Below are 14,395 nucleotides of genomic sequence, written 5' to 3'. Positions count from 1 at the left end.
CTGATGAAACTTTTGATATTGGCTCCTGTATTGGAGGTTTAGTTGACCTTTGGGTCTATACCTACCTTGAGTTCTATTATATCTACATCATCCTCTAGATGACGGAGCATTGTCTCCAGGGTTCCTCTCCTGAGTAAAGTCTTCCTCCTTGGGACATGTTAAGCAGCCTCATGAAGGGAGCCAGAGAGCACTTACACCTCTTTGTTTTCTGCAGCACCATTACTTAATGCAAAAACAAACAGATTGAGAAAAAAAATGAAGTAACAGAAGGGGATTAGTGGAGACATGTGAAAGAGAGGCTGGGATTGTAGCTGCACTGTCTGCACAGTGATGAGTCCCAGGCAGAGAGGCAGGAGCTCTGCATCCAGATGGCCAGGGAAAGTGCTGCTCTTGGGTTACTGCAGGGCAGGCAGCTTGGGAGCTTGTTCCAAGTCCACCAGGTCTGAGAGAAGAGAGAACAAGGGAGAGTGTGAGCAGAGAGAAGTAACTGGCAATGTGCTCTCCCCATTGTTAGCATTACTTGACCCCCTGTGACCTGGGCAAGACACAGATGTCTGCTACCTCTATCACCTCCCACTGCTGGGAGCCCTCCCACCCTTGCACCTGGGTAGCTGAGCCTGGCTGTCTGCTGCCAGTGTGCTGCCTGACTTTACAGGGAGAGCAAGAGAAATAAACATTGGAGAGAAGGAGGAGGAGGAGGAGGGGAGGAAGAAGAAGAAGAAGAGATTGCAGCCTTATGCTGGAGATCAGAGCAGATCAGGCTCCTTCCTCCTCCATGACAGAGCCACACAGCAGTGCTGCCTCTCTGCAGACCACCAGTGACAGCAGCAAGAAGCCTTGACTTCTCCAGACCACTTGTGTCTGCAACACCAGGATCTTGTCAGCCTGGAGGAGCCCCCTTAGTCCTGCTACCCCCCTTCCCCTCCTCAGTCAGGAGCTGTGGGCAGCTGGAGTTCTTCACTTAGTTTGGACTTGGATCATCTTGGACTTGCAGCATTCCTCTTCTTCTCCACCACTACCAGCACCACCTTGGTTATAATTACTTTGTGCACCCCTCCTTCTCCCCCCACCCCCCAAAACCTTTTCACTTCTGCACATCAGACAACAGGAACTTTTATTTGCAGTTACTGTACAAGCCTGTGGCGAATGGTGGGAATTTCAAGCCCCTTCCAGTGTAAGTAGCATCAAGTCAATGTCTGTCAGCAGCAAGAGCTGGGACCTCATACCATTGCATTACATTATTTTTATTCTAACCCTAACCCTGGTGTTTTATGGGGTGTTGTACAGTTTGTACAGTACGGTCAGACCCTATAATAATAGAAATGCACAACATATGTATATAATATATCAGGATGATGTATAAGAGATTTATGCAGCTTTTAAGTATTATAATGGTTTTTTTTTTGTATCATATTGTATTTTGCATTTTTTTGCATTTGTCAGTAAGCTGTGCAATTTATGGACATATGTCTTTATTATGTGTGCTTTGCAAAATGTCCTTTATTGATGCTTTGTCATTTTATCTGCACCCCATATTGGACATCAAGATTTCAGATTAGTTTTTTTATTGATTAAAATATAATGATAGAATAAGTCATATCTAATCAATATCAGACCAACCCTGGCTGGGTTATATACTAGTATAAAGCATAATGCCATGGCTATGCTACAGCCAGGGAGTATTACAGTAAAATCTACTGGTGATAACATGTATCCATGTATGTCCATCTCTGCCTCCTCTACTGTATACAGTCATACTGTATGTACAATATGGTGTGACATAAAACAGGAACTGGCTCACACTCCATATACAGTATGTTAGTAGCAACTTGAGATGTTCTCACTACATAGTGTCCTACAAGTCATCTGGCAAATTGGAAAAAAGCTACATTGTAATTATTATGATGATTCTATTAACAATATATATTAGAAAGTAACAATTCCATGTTATGTAAACAAATAACAATTCTATGTTATGTAAACAAATAAGACTGTTCTCAGGGAATGAGGTCTATAACCATGTAGGCTAGGGTTAGGGTTCACCTTTCAGGCTGTAAATCATTGCCACCTGATGACCTCTTTAATTGATTGATATATAGATGTAGGTGCCTGCTGTCTGGGCTAGAGCTTCAGTTCCTGGTACAGTATATAGGCTGACATAGATCTATGTTTATATGTATTGTAGCTGGAGCCTTTAATCCTGGGGTGGAAATGAGCAGGCATCTGGCCTTGCTGCAGAGCAGATTGAGTCTGGCCAGAGATAAGCAGGAGCAGCTTTGGGTGGCTGATAGTGAGCTCTGTGTTTCCTGGTGGGACACACAATGTCATGCATAGTTTCCTTACTGTGGAAGCAGATTTCCTTAGGAAACACAGGCAGCTTCCTCCAGTATTTTTCAGGCTCCAGTAAACCTTTCCAGGAAATGTTCCTTCAGATCCATTAGGTGGATTTTGCAATTTTTTGTTTGTGGGTGCAGATGCTCCTTATGGACAGACATATGGATAGTGGGAGCTCCCAGAAGCCTGGCTGCTTCTATATTTGGTTACACTGGATCATTTTACTTATCAAGCTGTGTGGCTGAGGCTGGATATTGTCATGAATGCTTAATACAGCAACAGGATTAGCAGGTCACATCATAAGAATCAATGTATGGACTAAACCTGCAGCAGGGGCCACGTGTTGTCTGCAGAAAATTTAGGTATATTATTCAGGTTCAGGAGAGAATGTATATGGTGTAGAGTCAGAGGAAAGACCCAAAGTTTGGGAATGTGAATGTATTCTTAGTAAGTTGCTATACCTTGCGTAAGACATTGATGCATCTGATGTCCCAGTGCCACCTGGCTATGCCACTGGGTGCCCCTGAGAGATTGCCAGTCATTATAGAGAGGGTTTATCAGGACAGAGCACTTGGCAGCTCCCTGCCCCTATTATGATGTCTCTGTTCTAATGACAGAAGGAGCTGATGCTAATAGTAGATAGAGCTGAGTGTATATTGTGTGATGAGAGCCCTGTGTGTGCTGTGGGAAGCTGTCATGTGTCCTGTTATCAGCCCCTTGCTATGGAGGGATCTGGGGACTGGGTGCTCTGTTCTCACGCTCAAGTCTGGGTCCCTCCTCATATACAAAATGCTGGGTGTTATCATCATCATTCCCAGCACCACATCACAATATATCTTCAATTACAGAGAGGCCAAAGCTTATATTAATATATAATTATATCTAATATCTATCAATCTAACATATATATCTATCTATGCATATCGCACCTATTTATCTATCATCTAAGTATCCATCATATATCTTTCTATTTTATGTCTATATATATCTATTTCATATCTATATTTCATCTGTCTATATTTCATCTATATATCATCTATGTAGCTTTGTATATCACACCTATCTATATAATTTATGTATTATAATAATAATAATCTTTTCACTATCTATAGTGTAGATCATATATCTATCTATATCTATCTACCTCATACCTATCTATATTTTAACGTGTGTATATATATAAATAAAATATTTTTATCTACCTATCTGTATATATATCTATATCACACATCTATCATCTATTTGTCACCTATCTCACATCTATCTATCTATATATATATATATATATATATATATATATATATATATATGTCTATCTGTACTTCATCTATCTATCATGTGTATGTCATCTTTCTATCTATGTATATCACAACTATCTATATGGTCTATCTATCTATCTCACATTTCTCTATGTATAACTTTCTCATATCTATCTATCTATATTTCAATTATCTATCTCAAATCTATCTATCTGTTTATCTATCATCTATCCTCAGTATCCATCCTACCATCAGCCTATGAAATATTATTAAGTACAAACTCAGTGCAATTAGGTTGATAAATAAGAACAAAATCAATATCTGCAAAGTCAAATTCAAAGTAACAAATGTCATAAAAAATTTAAGAAATTGCACTGAAATACCATTCTCAAAAACATCATATATGTATCCATGATAAAGTAGTAATTGCCATTGCTTCTAGTTGTAGGTGAGGAGCCCTTGGCTCTAGCGTCTGTCGGTACAGGGGATGGCACATGGCTGTGTTTTGAGTCTAAATGTAAAAAGGGACGAGGTTTAGATTAGTAGATTATTCGTTTTATTACATGTTACACAGAACATTCTGCAGATTTATTTTCTGTTGATTTTATTGTAATCAAGCTTTAATTCTTCTAAAGTCATAAATGTGTCGTTTAATAGACATAACTATATACATATAGAAATATATATCAAACTCATAATATTTGCATATTGAAGTATATTTACCTGTATGTTTTAGATCTATATAAAAATATACATATATAATTAGGATGGACTATATATTTATCTATCTACATATGTGAGAGTGTACATATAGAGGGTAGATACACTTTAGATAAACAGAAAGAGAAATAGATAAGCTACATAGATGACAGAGAAATAGACGTTTGATGGCTACATACATGTTCATAATATATATTTAATGCAGATAATATATATATATATAGGTACATTTTAAATATAGATATGTAGATAGCAGTAGATAGTAGTAGAGAAATATACTAGATAAATAGATTGTTGACAGTAGTAGGGATAGATATGAGAGAGATAGATAGATAGATAGATAGATAGATAGATAGATAGATAGATAGATATGGGATAGATAGATATGAGATAGATAGATAGATAGATAGATAGATATGGGATAGATAGATAAATAGATAGATAGATATGAGATAGATAGATAGATAGATAGATAGATAGATAGATAGATAGATAGATAGATAGATAGATAGAATAGCTAGTGACATGATTGGGCAGGACAGCTATGTACACTACATATGAGGATAGTGATGCAGGAGATATGTGCTGGTCATCTGCTGTATTTCTCACATTATCACATGGTACACTGCACCTCAGTATATGGGGCACCCCAGGGTGTTACACTTATTCATACATCCTAGTGTGCAGCCTCTTCAGCACTGCTACATCACTGCCTCTTACTTATATACCTGCATGTATTGGACAGTATGTAGTGGTAAATATAATAATGTCATATGCTGGAGCAGTACACATAGATCATATCTGGCTGTATGCTCAGCTGCTGTCACAGATATGGCCATAAATAGATGACAATGAAGTGCTGCTACTCCTGTGTTTCCACATTATTGGATTAGTGTTGGATTTGTAAGAGACCCCCTTGTATATTTAGTGACACTGACAGTGAGAGGTATGATCCCCTCCCCCACCCCATCACATACACACACACACACAATACATACCTGGTGCTAGCACTTATATTACTCCTTGCTCATGGGGATAGACTGAAGGATTAGTTATCAATACAATCTCATAATAATTATCTATATATCTTATCTATCTATCTATCTATCTATCTTCTATGTATATTTCATCTATTTATCATGTATATATCTAGGTATAAATCTATTTATCTATCTATCTCTATCTATTTATTCATCTGTCTATTATTAGTCTGTCTATTTATCTGTCTACTTGGATTTATTTCATAAGATGTATTCCCTATGAACCCAACATGTATGTATATTCAGACATTCAGCAGTAAATTGTGATGCATTTTAATCTATTTATCTATCGCATCTATAGCTACTGGTATTATACATGTATATACATACATTCCAATTGCAAATTGTATGATGTCTATACCTATTTCATATCTAGATGTATCTATTTTCTGTATGTATAATCTATTACCTATTATGTATATTACCTAGTATGTATACATACTGTATATATTCTACATCTCTTTACTTATATCTAATATCTATTAATCCATCCATTTGTTCTATATATCATTTTTAAGTATATATATCTGTATAAATGTGTTATATGTTTACTATCTATCTATCTTTTTTGCTTTTATTTATCCATTTGTTCTGTATATCCTTTTTTTACTATTTATGTCTCCCTCTTAATATATTTCTATGTTCATGTGCTATCTATCTATCTATCTATCTATCTATCTATCTATCTATCTATTTATCTCATATCTATCTATCTATCTATCTATCTCATATCTATCTATCTATCTATCTATCTATCTATCTATCTATCTATCTATCTATCTCATATCTATTTCTCATATCTATCTATCTATCTATCTATCTATCTCATATCTATCTATCTATCTATCTATCTATCTATCTATCTATGTATCTATCTATGTATCTATCTATGTATCTATCTATCCATCCATCCATCCATCCATCCATCCATCCATTCATCCATCTATCATCTAATATCTATCAAATATGTATCCCTCAAATTTATCTATCTATTAACAATTTGGTTTATGTTTCAATTTTTCTATCTACACATTTCTCAGATACAATATGTAAATGAGAAAATAATCCCAATAACATGAAAGATTACAGATTTCACCCCCTTTGTGTCCTCCTTGTAAAAACATGAGGGGTCGTTATATTATTATACCCCCAGCCCTGGCCTCTCACATGACTGAATCCCCATTCCCGCATCATCCTGTGAACTGCGAGGCTGGCACATTACCCCCTGTATATATAATGTCATATACAATCATTGTCAGTAATTAGCCTGAATAATTAATAAAACAAATTAAACACCATGGAGCTACATATTCCTAAGCATCTGCTGGAAGGGGCGAGCTGCTGGGGATTATATACTGGAATGTTCACTCTTCTTATTATACACGCGGCTTATGTTTAATTAATACGCGGAAGCAACGTCAACCCAGAACTGTGGCCAGATGTAGCAGAGCTGAGCGCGTGATCACGTTCTTATTGTACGATTCTATTGTTTGTGGCGCGGCGCTTTTTACAATGGTGTGAGATCTACATCCGTGTCACATCTTTAAGAGAAGGCGAGATTTTGTTATATTTGCTATTTTTTATAAATAAATTTAGATTTTTTTAATAAATTTTGGCTGCAGGAAAATGAATCTATGTGTAAAACGCTGTGGAATATGTTGGCGCTATATAAGTAAGATTTATTCGCATTACGTTAGATCAAAGATATCACATGATATCACTAGATGACAGACTTATGTGTATGATGTAGCCGCCATAGTTGGGCTATACTAATGTAGTGATATTCACAGGCCCAGGATTCACATTGTCTCAGGCACAGGGCATTGTCTCAATAGGCAATTTTTTTTTGAATCACTGTCCTAAATCTTTGGCAGCATCCGGCAGCCCCCCCTCCTCCTTCCTCCTGTGAGGCGCACACCTTCCTCCCCTCGCCCTGGTCCATGTGGGCCCTGCTGATACTGTAATCTGCGCACCGCACATTGCCTGCCTCCTCAGCCTCACACATTGTGCCGGCCTGATGACAAGCCTCTGGCTCCAGATAAGCTTCATGAATACCTCGCCTGCCCTCAACCACTTCTTTTTTTCCTCACCTTCCTCTCTTTTGTACTCAACGGTTTATTTTCTTCTTATATTTTTTTCACGCCCATAATTTTTTTTCTTGTCGTCCAATTCCGAGAAGTTTTATTATCAGTCGAGATACATTTTTCCTGTCAACTTTTTAAGATTTTAACCGTATTCCATTTTATGTTACATCTCTGTTATATCTTCCCATCTCATATCTATCATATCAGCTCACTCAAAGCAACTCTAGGATGGATGCAAGCACAGGACTAGGCCTCAAGTCCTTCAATTATTTATCTTTCTATTATCTATCTCATATCTGTCTATCTACGTGTTTTATCTATCAATCTCATATCTATCATATCAGCTCACTCAAAGCAACTCTAGGATGGGTGCAAGCACAGGACTAGGCCTCAAGCCCTCCAATTATTTATCTTTCTATTATCTATCTCATATCTGTCTATCTACGTGTTTTATCTATCAGTCTCATATCTATCATATCAGCTCACTGAAAGCAACTCTAGGATGGGTGCAAGCACAGGACTAGGCCTCAAGCCCTCCAATTATTTATCTTTCTATTATCTATCTATCTCATATCTGTCTATCTACGTGTTTTATCTATCAGTCTCATATCTATCATATCAGCTCACTGAAAGCAACTCTAGGATGGGTGCAAGCACAGGACTAGGCCTCAAGTCCTCCAATTATCTATCTATCTATCTATCTATCTATCTATCTATCTACCTAACTATCTCATATCGGTCGATCTATTTATCTCATATCTATCATGTCGCATACATCAATGAATGTCACAAATTTTACTATTTTCTTCGATAGACAACCTACAGCTACGTGTATAATCGCAGTTATACATGATTTTGATTTTTGTGATTGTTCACTGAAGTTTTATGATCAAGGGGATATAGGGGGAAAATTTTCACAGCTTCTACGCCGCAGAGGCCGGGAATTGAGGCTTCTTCACCCTCCACCTCGGTTGCTGCCAGGCTGTGCAATGGGATGGCGCTGGGTGCTCCTCCCTAGCTCCTACACACTGTCTATAGACCGCGCCATTTCCCGTGCTGGCTATGGCGCTGTACCACACTAGGTCGGACCTGGTGTAGTAGAGCCCCGGCGGTGCAGCACATCGCTCTGCTGCCTAGATGTATCAGGAGGCCGGAGCCTCCTTAGTGATCCGGCGAGTGCCACTGGCGCACTGTGAATAATGTACCCCATAATGTATGTTGTGTGTATAGGATTTATGTGGGTGTTCTTATCAGTATTAAAGTGTAGCTAACTGTAATTAATGAGTATGTATTGTATGTGCCTGTGTGTGTATGAGTATACAGTGTATGCACCAGTGCATGTATGTGTATGTAATATATGTGTCTGTGTTTAGGAATATATGGATATAGGGTGTATGTATGAATAATTAGTGTATATGCCTGTGTGGATGAATATAGTGCTTGTGCCTATGTGTATGCGTATATAGTTCAAGTGCCTATGTATGTAAAAATATATTATATATATATATGTGTGTGTGTGTGTATTTGCCTGTGTGTATGTCTGTGTAACAGCATATAGTATATCTTCAATGTTGCATGTGTGCATGTGTGTATGCATCCATCGTTTGTGTGTGTGTATATATATAATGTATTTGGATTGAGAGTGATTGTGTCTACATAATTTCAGTAAGTGCTTGTGTGTGTGTGTGTGTGTGTGTATGAACATGGAAAAGAGTTGAGGTTTATTTGTTTATTTGTATGTTTATTTGTATAAAGTTTATGTATGTATGACTATATGGTGTATGTGTATTGTGTATGTGTGAGTGTACATTGTTTGCGTCTGTGTGTATCGGTTTCTCTTATGTGTACATGTGTACATGTGTTTGTGTATATAGTTCATGTAAAGGTGTAATTTGACTATGTAATATTTGTGTTTATGTGTGTGTATGACTATTGAGCAGATGTGAATTTGTGTGTATATAGTGTCTGTGTGTATCTAATTATGTTTCTATGACTTTACAATGTATGTTTATATAGTTTATATGTGTGTATCTGTTTATGTATGTGTATAAGTATATTGTGTATATGCCTGAGTGTTTATGACTATGTAGTGTATAGGCTATGTGCCTGTATGTGTCATGGTGTGTGTCATGCTGGCTGCTTAAGGATACATCTTGACTTTATCTGCCATCGCCTCTTCCCTCCACAGCACTTCCAAGAGTGAGATTAGCAGAACCTTTATCAGGAATTTGGGGTTAGTCAGCCACAACAGAGCTGAGACCACTGGAAATTTATGATCTGGTTTGAGGGCCGCTTAACTCAGAGAATGGAGTAGGACTTTATTATCTGGAGGAAGTGACTCACATTGTGCCGGGAGCTCTGATTTATGACACATTTCATCCCATCATTTATTAATCTGAAGATCGATTGGCTGATCGTCCACTTTACCTACACGTGTGCAATGCATATACGTAGATATTCCTAGGTGTATACATATAGAATGGACTGTGATCACTCCCCTAGAACTAAACACAAATGTAATGTTGTTCCATTGTTTCCGAACAAATTAACAACTGAGAATGTCCTCCCACCCTATCAAAGTGGGTGTGGTCCTACATAACAAGCAGAGCAGTGATTGGTCTATTTTTCACAGTACAGAGAAATACCCCCAACTGATGACGAAAGTTCATAAACGGAATAACAGGGGATCAATACAACTCTGAACTGATGATGCAGAATTATTGTATTATGAGGAATGCATGTATTTATTGAAACAAGTAAGTCCAGAGAGTTAGGGCTCCCCTTCAATAAACAGGCACATATAGTCATTTATGAGTTATTGGAGCTGATTGTTGTTGGTTGAATTTACTAATAGACTATAATATAGACGGTTTGGGAGGTAGCCTGGGGCCCAAGACTTCTAGAAGGCCATGGCCGCCCAAACCACCGACCAATTTTAGGACCTTCACCCATGAAATCCTTCACATCTCTTTCTGCTCTCAATACACATGTGCACAAGAGATATTTCAGGACCTTTGAAGGAACTCCAAAGGACCTGAAATGACCAACAAGCAGGCAGAAGGAACGCATCCTTCATTCCCCAAGTAGTAAATTTCAGACTTGTAGGAGTTATACTGTTCATACAGCCCTGGACTCCGTGTCTTTGGCACTCCGGTTCCTAGACTATATAATAACCAGAAGGTACTCCAGTCTGCAGTAGGACCCCTCCCCTATTGATCAGTCTTTCCTGTGGGTACCATTAACCCTAAAGTAATCATTTTACAAGGGACTAGCACCCAATTTCCGATACAGACTCTATCAGCCAAATCCTTACTTCGAGACATCCCATGGTCATGTTGAGCACAGGAGATCAATAGGTTAAGACAATAAAGTCCCATTATTTCTCTTCCATGAACTGAACATATTGACATTTCAGGACTTCCATTGCTTCAGTGCACATGATAAACCACTACCATTTACAGAGCGACCGGCTGCGGTGACACTTATTCTAATGTATGTCATGTGTGCCTTCAGGTTAGAGGAATTGTAGATGCTGGTGCAAGGAATTACAATGGGTGAGAGCTCACGTTGTCATGCAGTGAGGCACGGCAGGAGATAGCAGGGTAGGATAGTGATTCATCACAGTTTATATACTTTTTAACCTGCTTGGATATTTCACACTACAGACAATGTGATTCATTGTGTGTTATCATAATGAGTACAATTACTACTATTACCGGTTCTGCACACCTGCGGAGCTTCTATGCTTGGGAATGCTCATTTTCTATGATCCGGTAATGATTCTGTATCAAATGCCAATAAAGAGGTGCAAAACCAAAACATGTTCTTAGCTGTTACATCAGTGAACTGAGTGGCCACAGGTATTTTTGAACAATGAAATCATTTTCAAAAAATTTCCCCAAAAATCCTAATGCATGGAATTTCCTATTATCTGTGTCAATTAATATTCCAATGCTCCAGTGATATAAACTGGAATATAATGGTTCAAGGAGTCAAAGGGTCAACTTAGGCCTACCCCTACTGCTGGTAGGAAATACTGGGGGAATTACCACGGATTTCCACTTGTAATCCAGTCCATGATGGTCTTGGTGAGGGGCAGGGGTAAAGACGCTCTAGGTATTGCTGTCCTCAGATGATGAATTGGTGGTCGGAACCATCTTCCTGCTTTGTGTCTTCCTGCTATTCTTATCTTATCTTCTGTGCCAGACAAAAATTCACAAGACCTCTGATGTAATTGCATCAGATGTCTGTCTTCCTTGTAGGTGACTTTTTTGCTGTCCAGTACCAGTGATTCCAATTTTGTAACTTTTAGAAGGCTTTATGTTTCAATTCTCTTTGTTTTGGTTTTCATTTACTAACAGGAAGCAGAGTTTTCAAAAACTGTTTAGGAACTGAACCACATAGGAGGTTCTACCACTTTTTAGGCCATTTTTCTGGCATACGATAAAAGTAGCATTCGGTATGAACAGCGTATGAATGAAGATCCCCAACTACATTTACCAAAAACAAAAATGTTTTCATAATTGTGAGACCGCTTTTGTATATTTTACTGCTATTTGATACACACCGCTTTGGCAAATTAAATGGAGTCAACTTATTAAGAGGAACGGCACAAGATATGATGCTCCAAACGTGTTATTTTTATGAAGAATTCAAGTACAGGCGGTCCCCTACTTAAGGACACCCGACTTACAGACGACCCCTAGTTAAAGACGGACCTCTATGCTCACTGTGACCTCTGGTGAAGCTCTCTTGAAGCTTTACTATAGTCCCAGGCTGCAATGATCAGCTGTAAGGTGTCTGTAATAAAGCTTTATTGATAATCCTTGGACCCATTACAGCAAAAAATTTTAAACTCCGAATGTCACTGGGGCCAAAAAAATTTTTTTGTCTGGATCTACAATTATAAAATATACAGTTTCGACTTACATACAAATTCAACTTAAGAACAAACCTATGGACACTATCCTGTTTGTAACCCGGGGACTGCCTGTATTTAATAACACAGACAGAACAGACAAACAAATAAGAACGGAGATCCATCTGTAGAGTAGTTGCCCTCCAGTTGCATTGCAGGTAGAGCTTTTATTCATAACTTTAATGTAACAGAAACTATGGATGCAGTTGTATTCTTACGTCTCTAGCCGTAATTGATCAGAAGGGGTAACGGATGTTACTCCCATTCCAGTAAACTACTAACCGTTTATACTAATGTAAGGTCATTAATAGTTTTGAATATAAAAATGGAAAATCCCTTTAAGAAAGGAGATTTAAAGGGAAGGTTACATTGTGTGGATATAACAATACTGATCATTCTTCCTCTTAGAAATCCCCGTAATACTACAAGGTTATTGTCAGATGCTATAAACGTTCTCTAAGACTAATCATGAACAAGAGGCTCTCAAGTTCTACCTCTCACCTGCTTACAGTTCTATTCCAAGGTTTTCAATATGTCTGCCTCTCCTCCGTGTAGGTGACAGATGTCCTCGAAGATAGGGAGGTGAAACCAGGTCGTTCTGTCAGTCTCCCGCCTAAATGTTAGATTTTACAGCGCATCGGCAGGTGCCGTGTGTAAATTTTCCCGAAGGCCAAGTGTGTCAATTCACAAAAGACGAGTGATAAGAGGGAAGAGACGAGCGCAATCAGTATTTTTTTTCCCCGTGTTTTTCAATTTGTGCAGGATTTGAAGAGCTATTTTGTTAAACTGCTACATCTGCTTGAATATGAATATTGAAGCTCTACCACTAAAATAAACACCCTGTAATTTAGGAGCCTCTGTAATCTTTTGTTAATGCAAGTGGTTTTCAAAAAACATCAATTTTCTATTCTAAAATTCCTTTGCCTAATGTGAATTTTTGGCTCTTATCACTTATCTTTTGGTGGATAAAAATGGTGTTCTGCAATTAGAATGCGCTGGATAGGCCGGGTTGAATGGTTTACTTCAGATACCATTAGCGTCTGCAGAGATGCGAGCAATAAATCAAATGGCATATTTCACATATTTTATATGGCACGTAGGGCATTTGCTGTTTGTGTAACTTCCCTCCGCTCGCTGATGTTTTATGGGAACGGAGCTTCAAATTTCCAAATACAGCTCTGGGATTACTATTAGTGCCCTCTAACAACCCCACATAGGTAAAATAATGACGGATGGAATGACTGTCAGAGCCACATCGGGTAGAGAAAAATAATTGTGCATTAAAGTGTTTTTGTAAAATTTATAATCTTCCCCGTTCTTTTTCATTTGGCCTTATGGCTGTCAGATTTTATTCTTAAAGGAAAACTCCATTCATGAAAAGAAACTCTGCGGTACTGCCCCCTCCTGCCTTCCTTGTCCATACTGATAAAAAGTAACGCCTAAAATTTTTATAAGCCGTGAGTTGGTTGCATAAACTGGGTCAATCTCGTGGCACCCATAAACCTCTATTGTCGAAGAAGAAGACTGCACCCATGATGCGTCAATTCGCCAAATTAGACTTTATCAGGCACGATGCTAGACAAAGATTGATTTGGCGGTCAAAAATTGTTCTATTGTTGTCTAGAACTGGTGCTGATGTTGTTTCTTTCATCTTTGAAGGCCTCTATTGTGCACGGGCATGGTGTGGTCTCATTGCACCATCTCTGTTGCACAAAAATAAAGCAGGTCTTATACCTGCCCAAATTTGCAAAGGTAATACTGATGTCCAATATACCCATATGGACATTGATGGGAGGAGCAGTGACACTGGCCAAAACATTTAGCACATGACTTTGTATATGTAGCCTAATACGCAATTTATAAGGTTTTAATGGTCTAATTTCTAGTGGTTAGAGGGCAAGAAAATTGGTGCAGTGACTACACAGGGAATTAAAGGAGTCAGTTTATTTTCTGGATGCTCGCTTGCTGAACAATAGGTCACTCCCTTTTTGTGAGCCACGAACCCTTGTCAAACTATTCATAAAAAGTGTCAGGAAAAGT

General features: G+C 38.3%; 1 protein-coding gene across 1 annotated transcript in view; it reads left to right on the top strand.

Annotated features, from left to right (window-relative positions):
- The first annotated feature begins 335 nt into the window (after nucleotides 1-335).
- The window catches only part of RUNX1T1 (RUNX1 partner transcriptional co-repressor 1), a 110,472-nt gene continuing 96,412 nt past the window's right edge, over nucleotides 336-14,395 (top strand). The window contains exon 1 of the mRNA XM_072151522.1: nucleotides 336-1,174. Within this exon, the coding sequence (XP_072007623.1) occupies nucleotides 1,147-1,174 (28 nt within the window). The 5' untranslated portion in view covers nucleotides 336-1,146. The remainder of the gene's footprint in view (nucleotides 1,175-14,395) is intronic.

This window comes from Engystomops pustulosus, chromosome 5 (genome assembly GCF_040894005.1).
Source record: "Engystomops pustulosus chromosome 5, aEngPut4.maternal, whole genome shotgun sequence".
NCBI lineage: Eukaryota > Metazoa > Chordata > Amphibia > Anura > Leptodactylidae > Engystomops > Engystomops pustulosus.
This window is presented reverse-complemented; position numbering and strand designations above follow the sequence as displayed.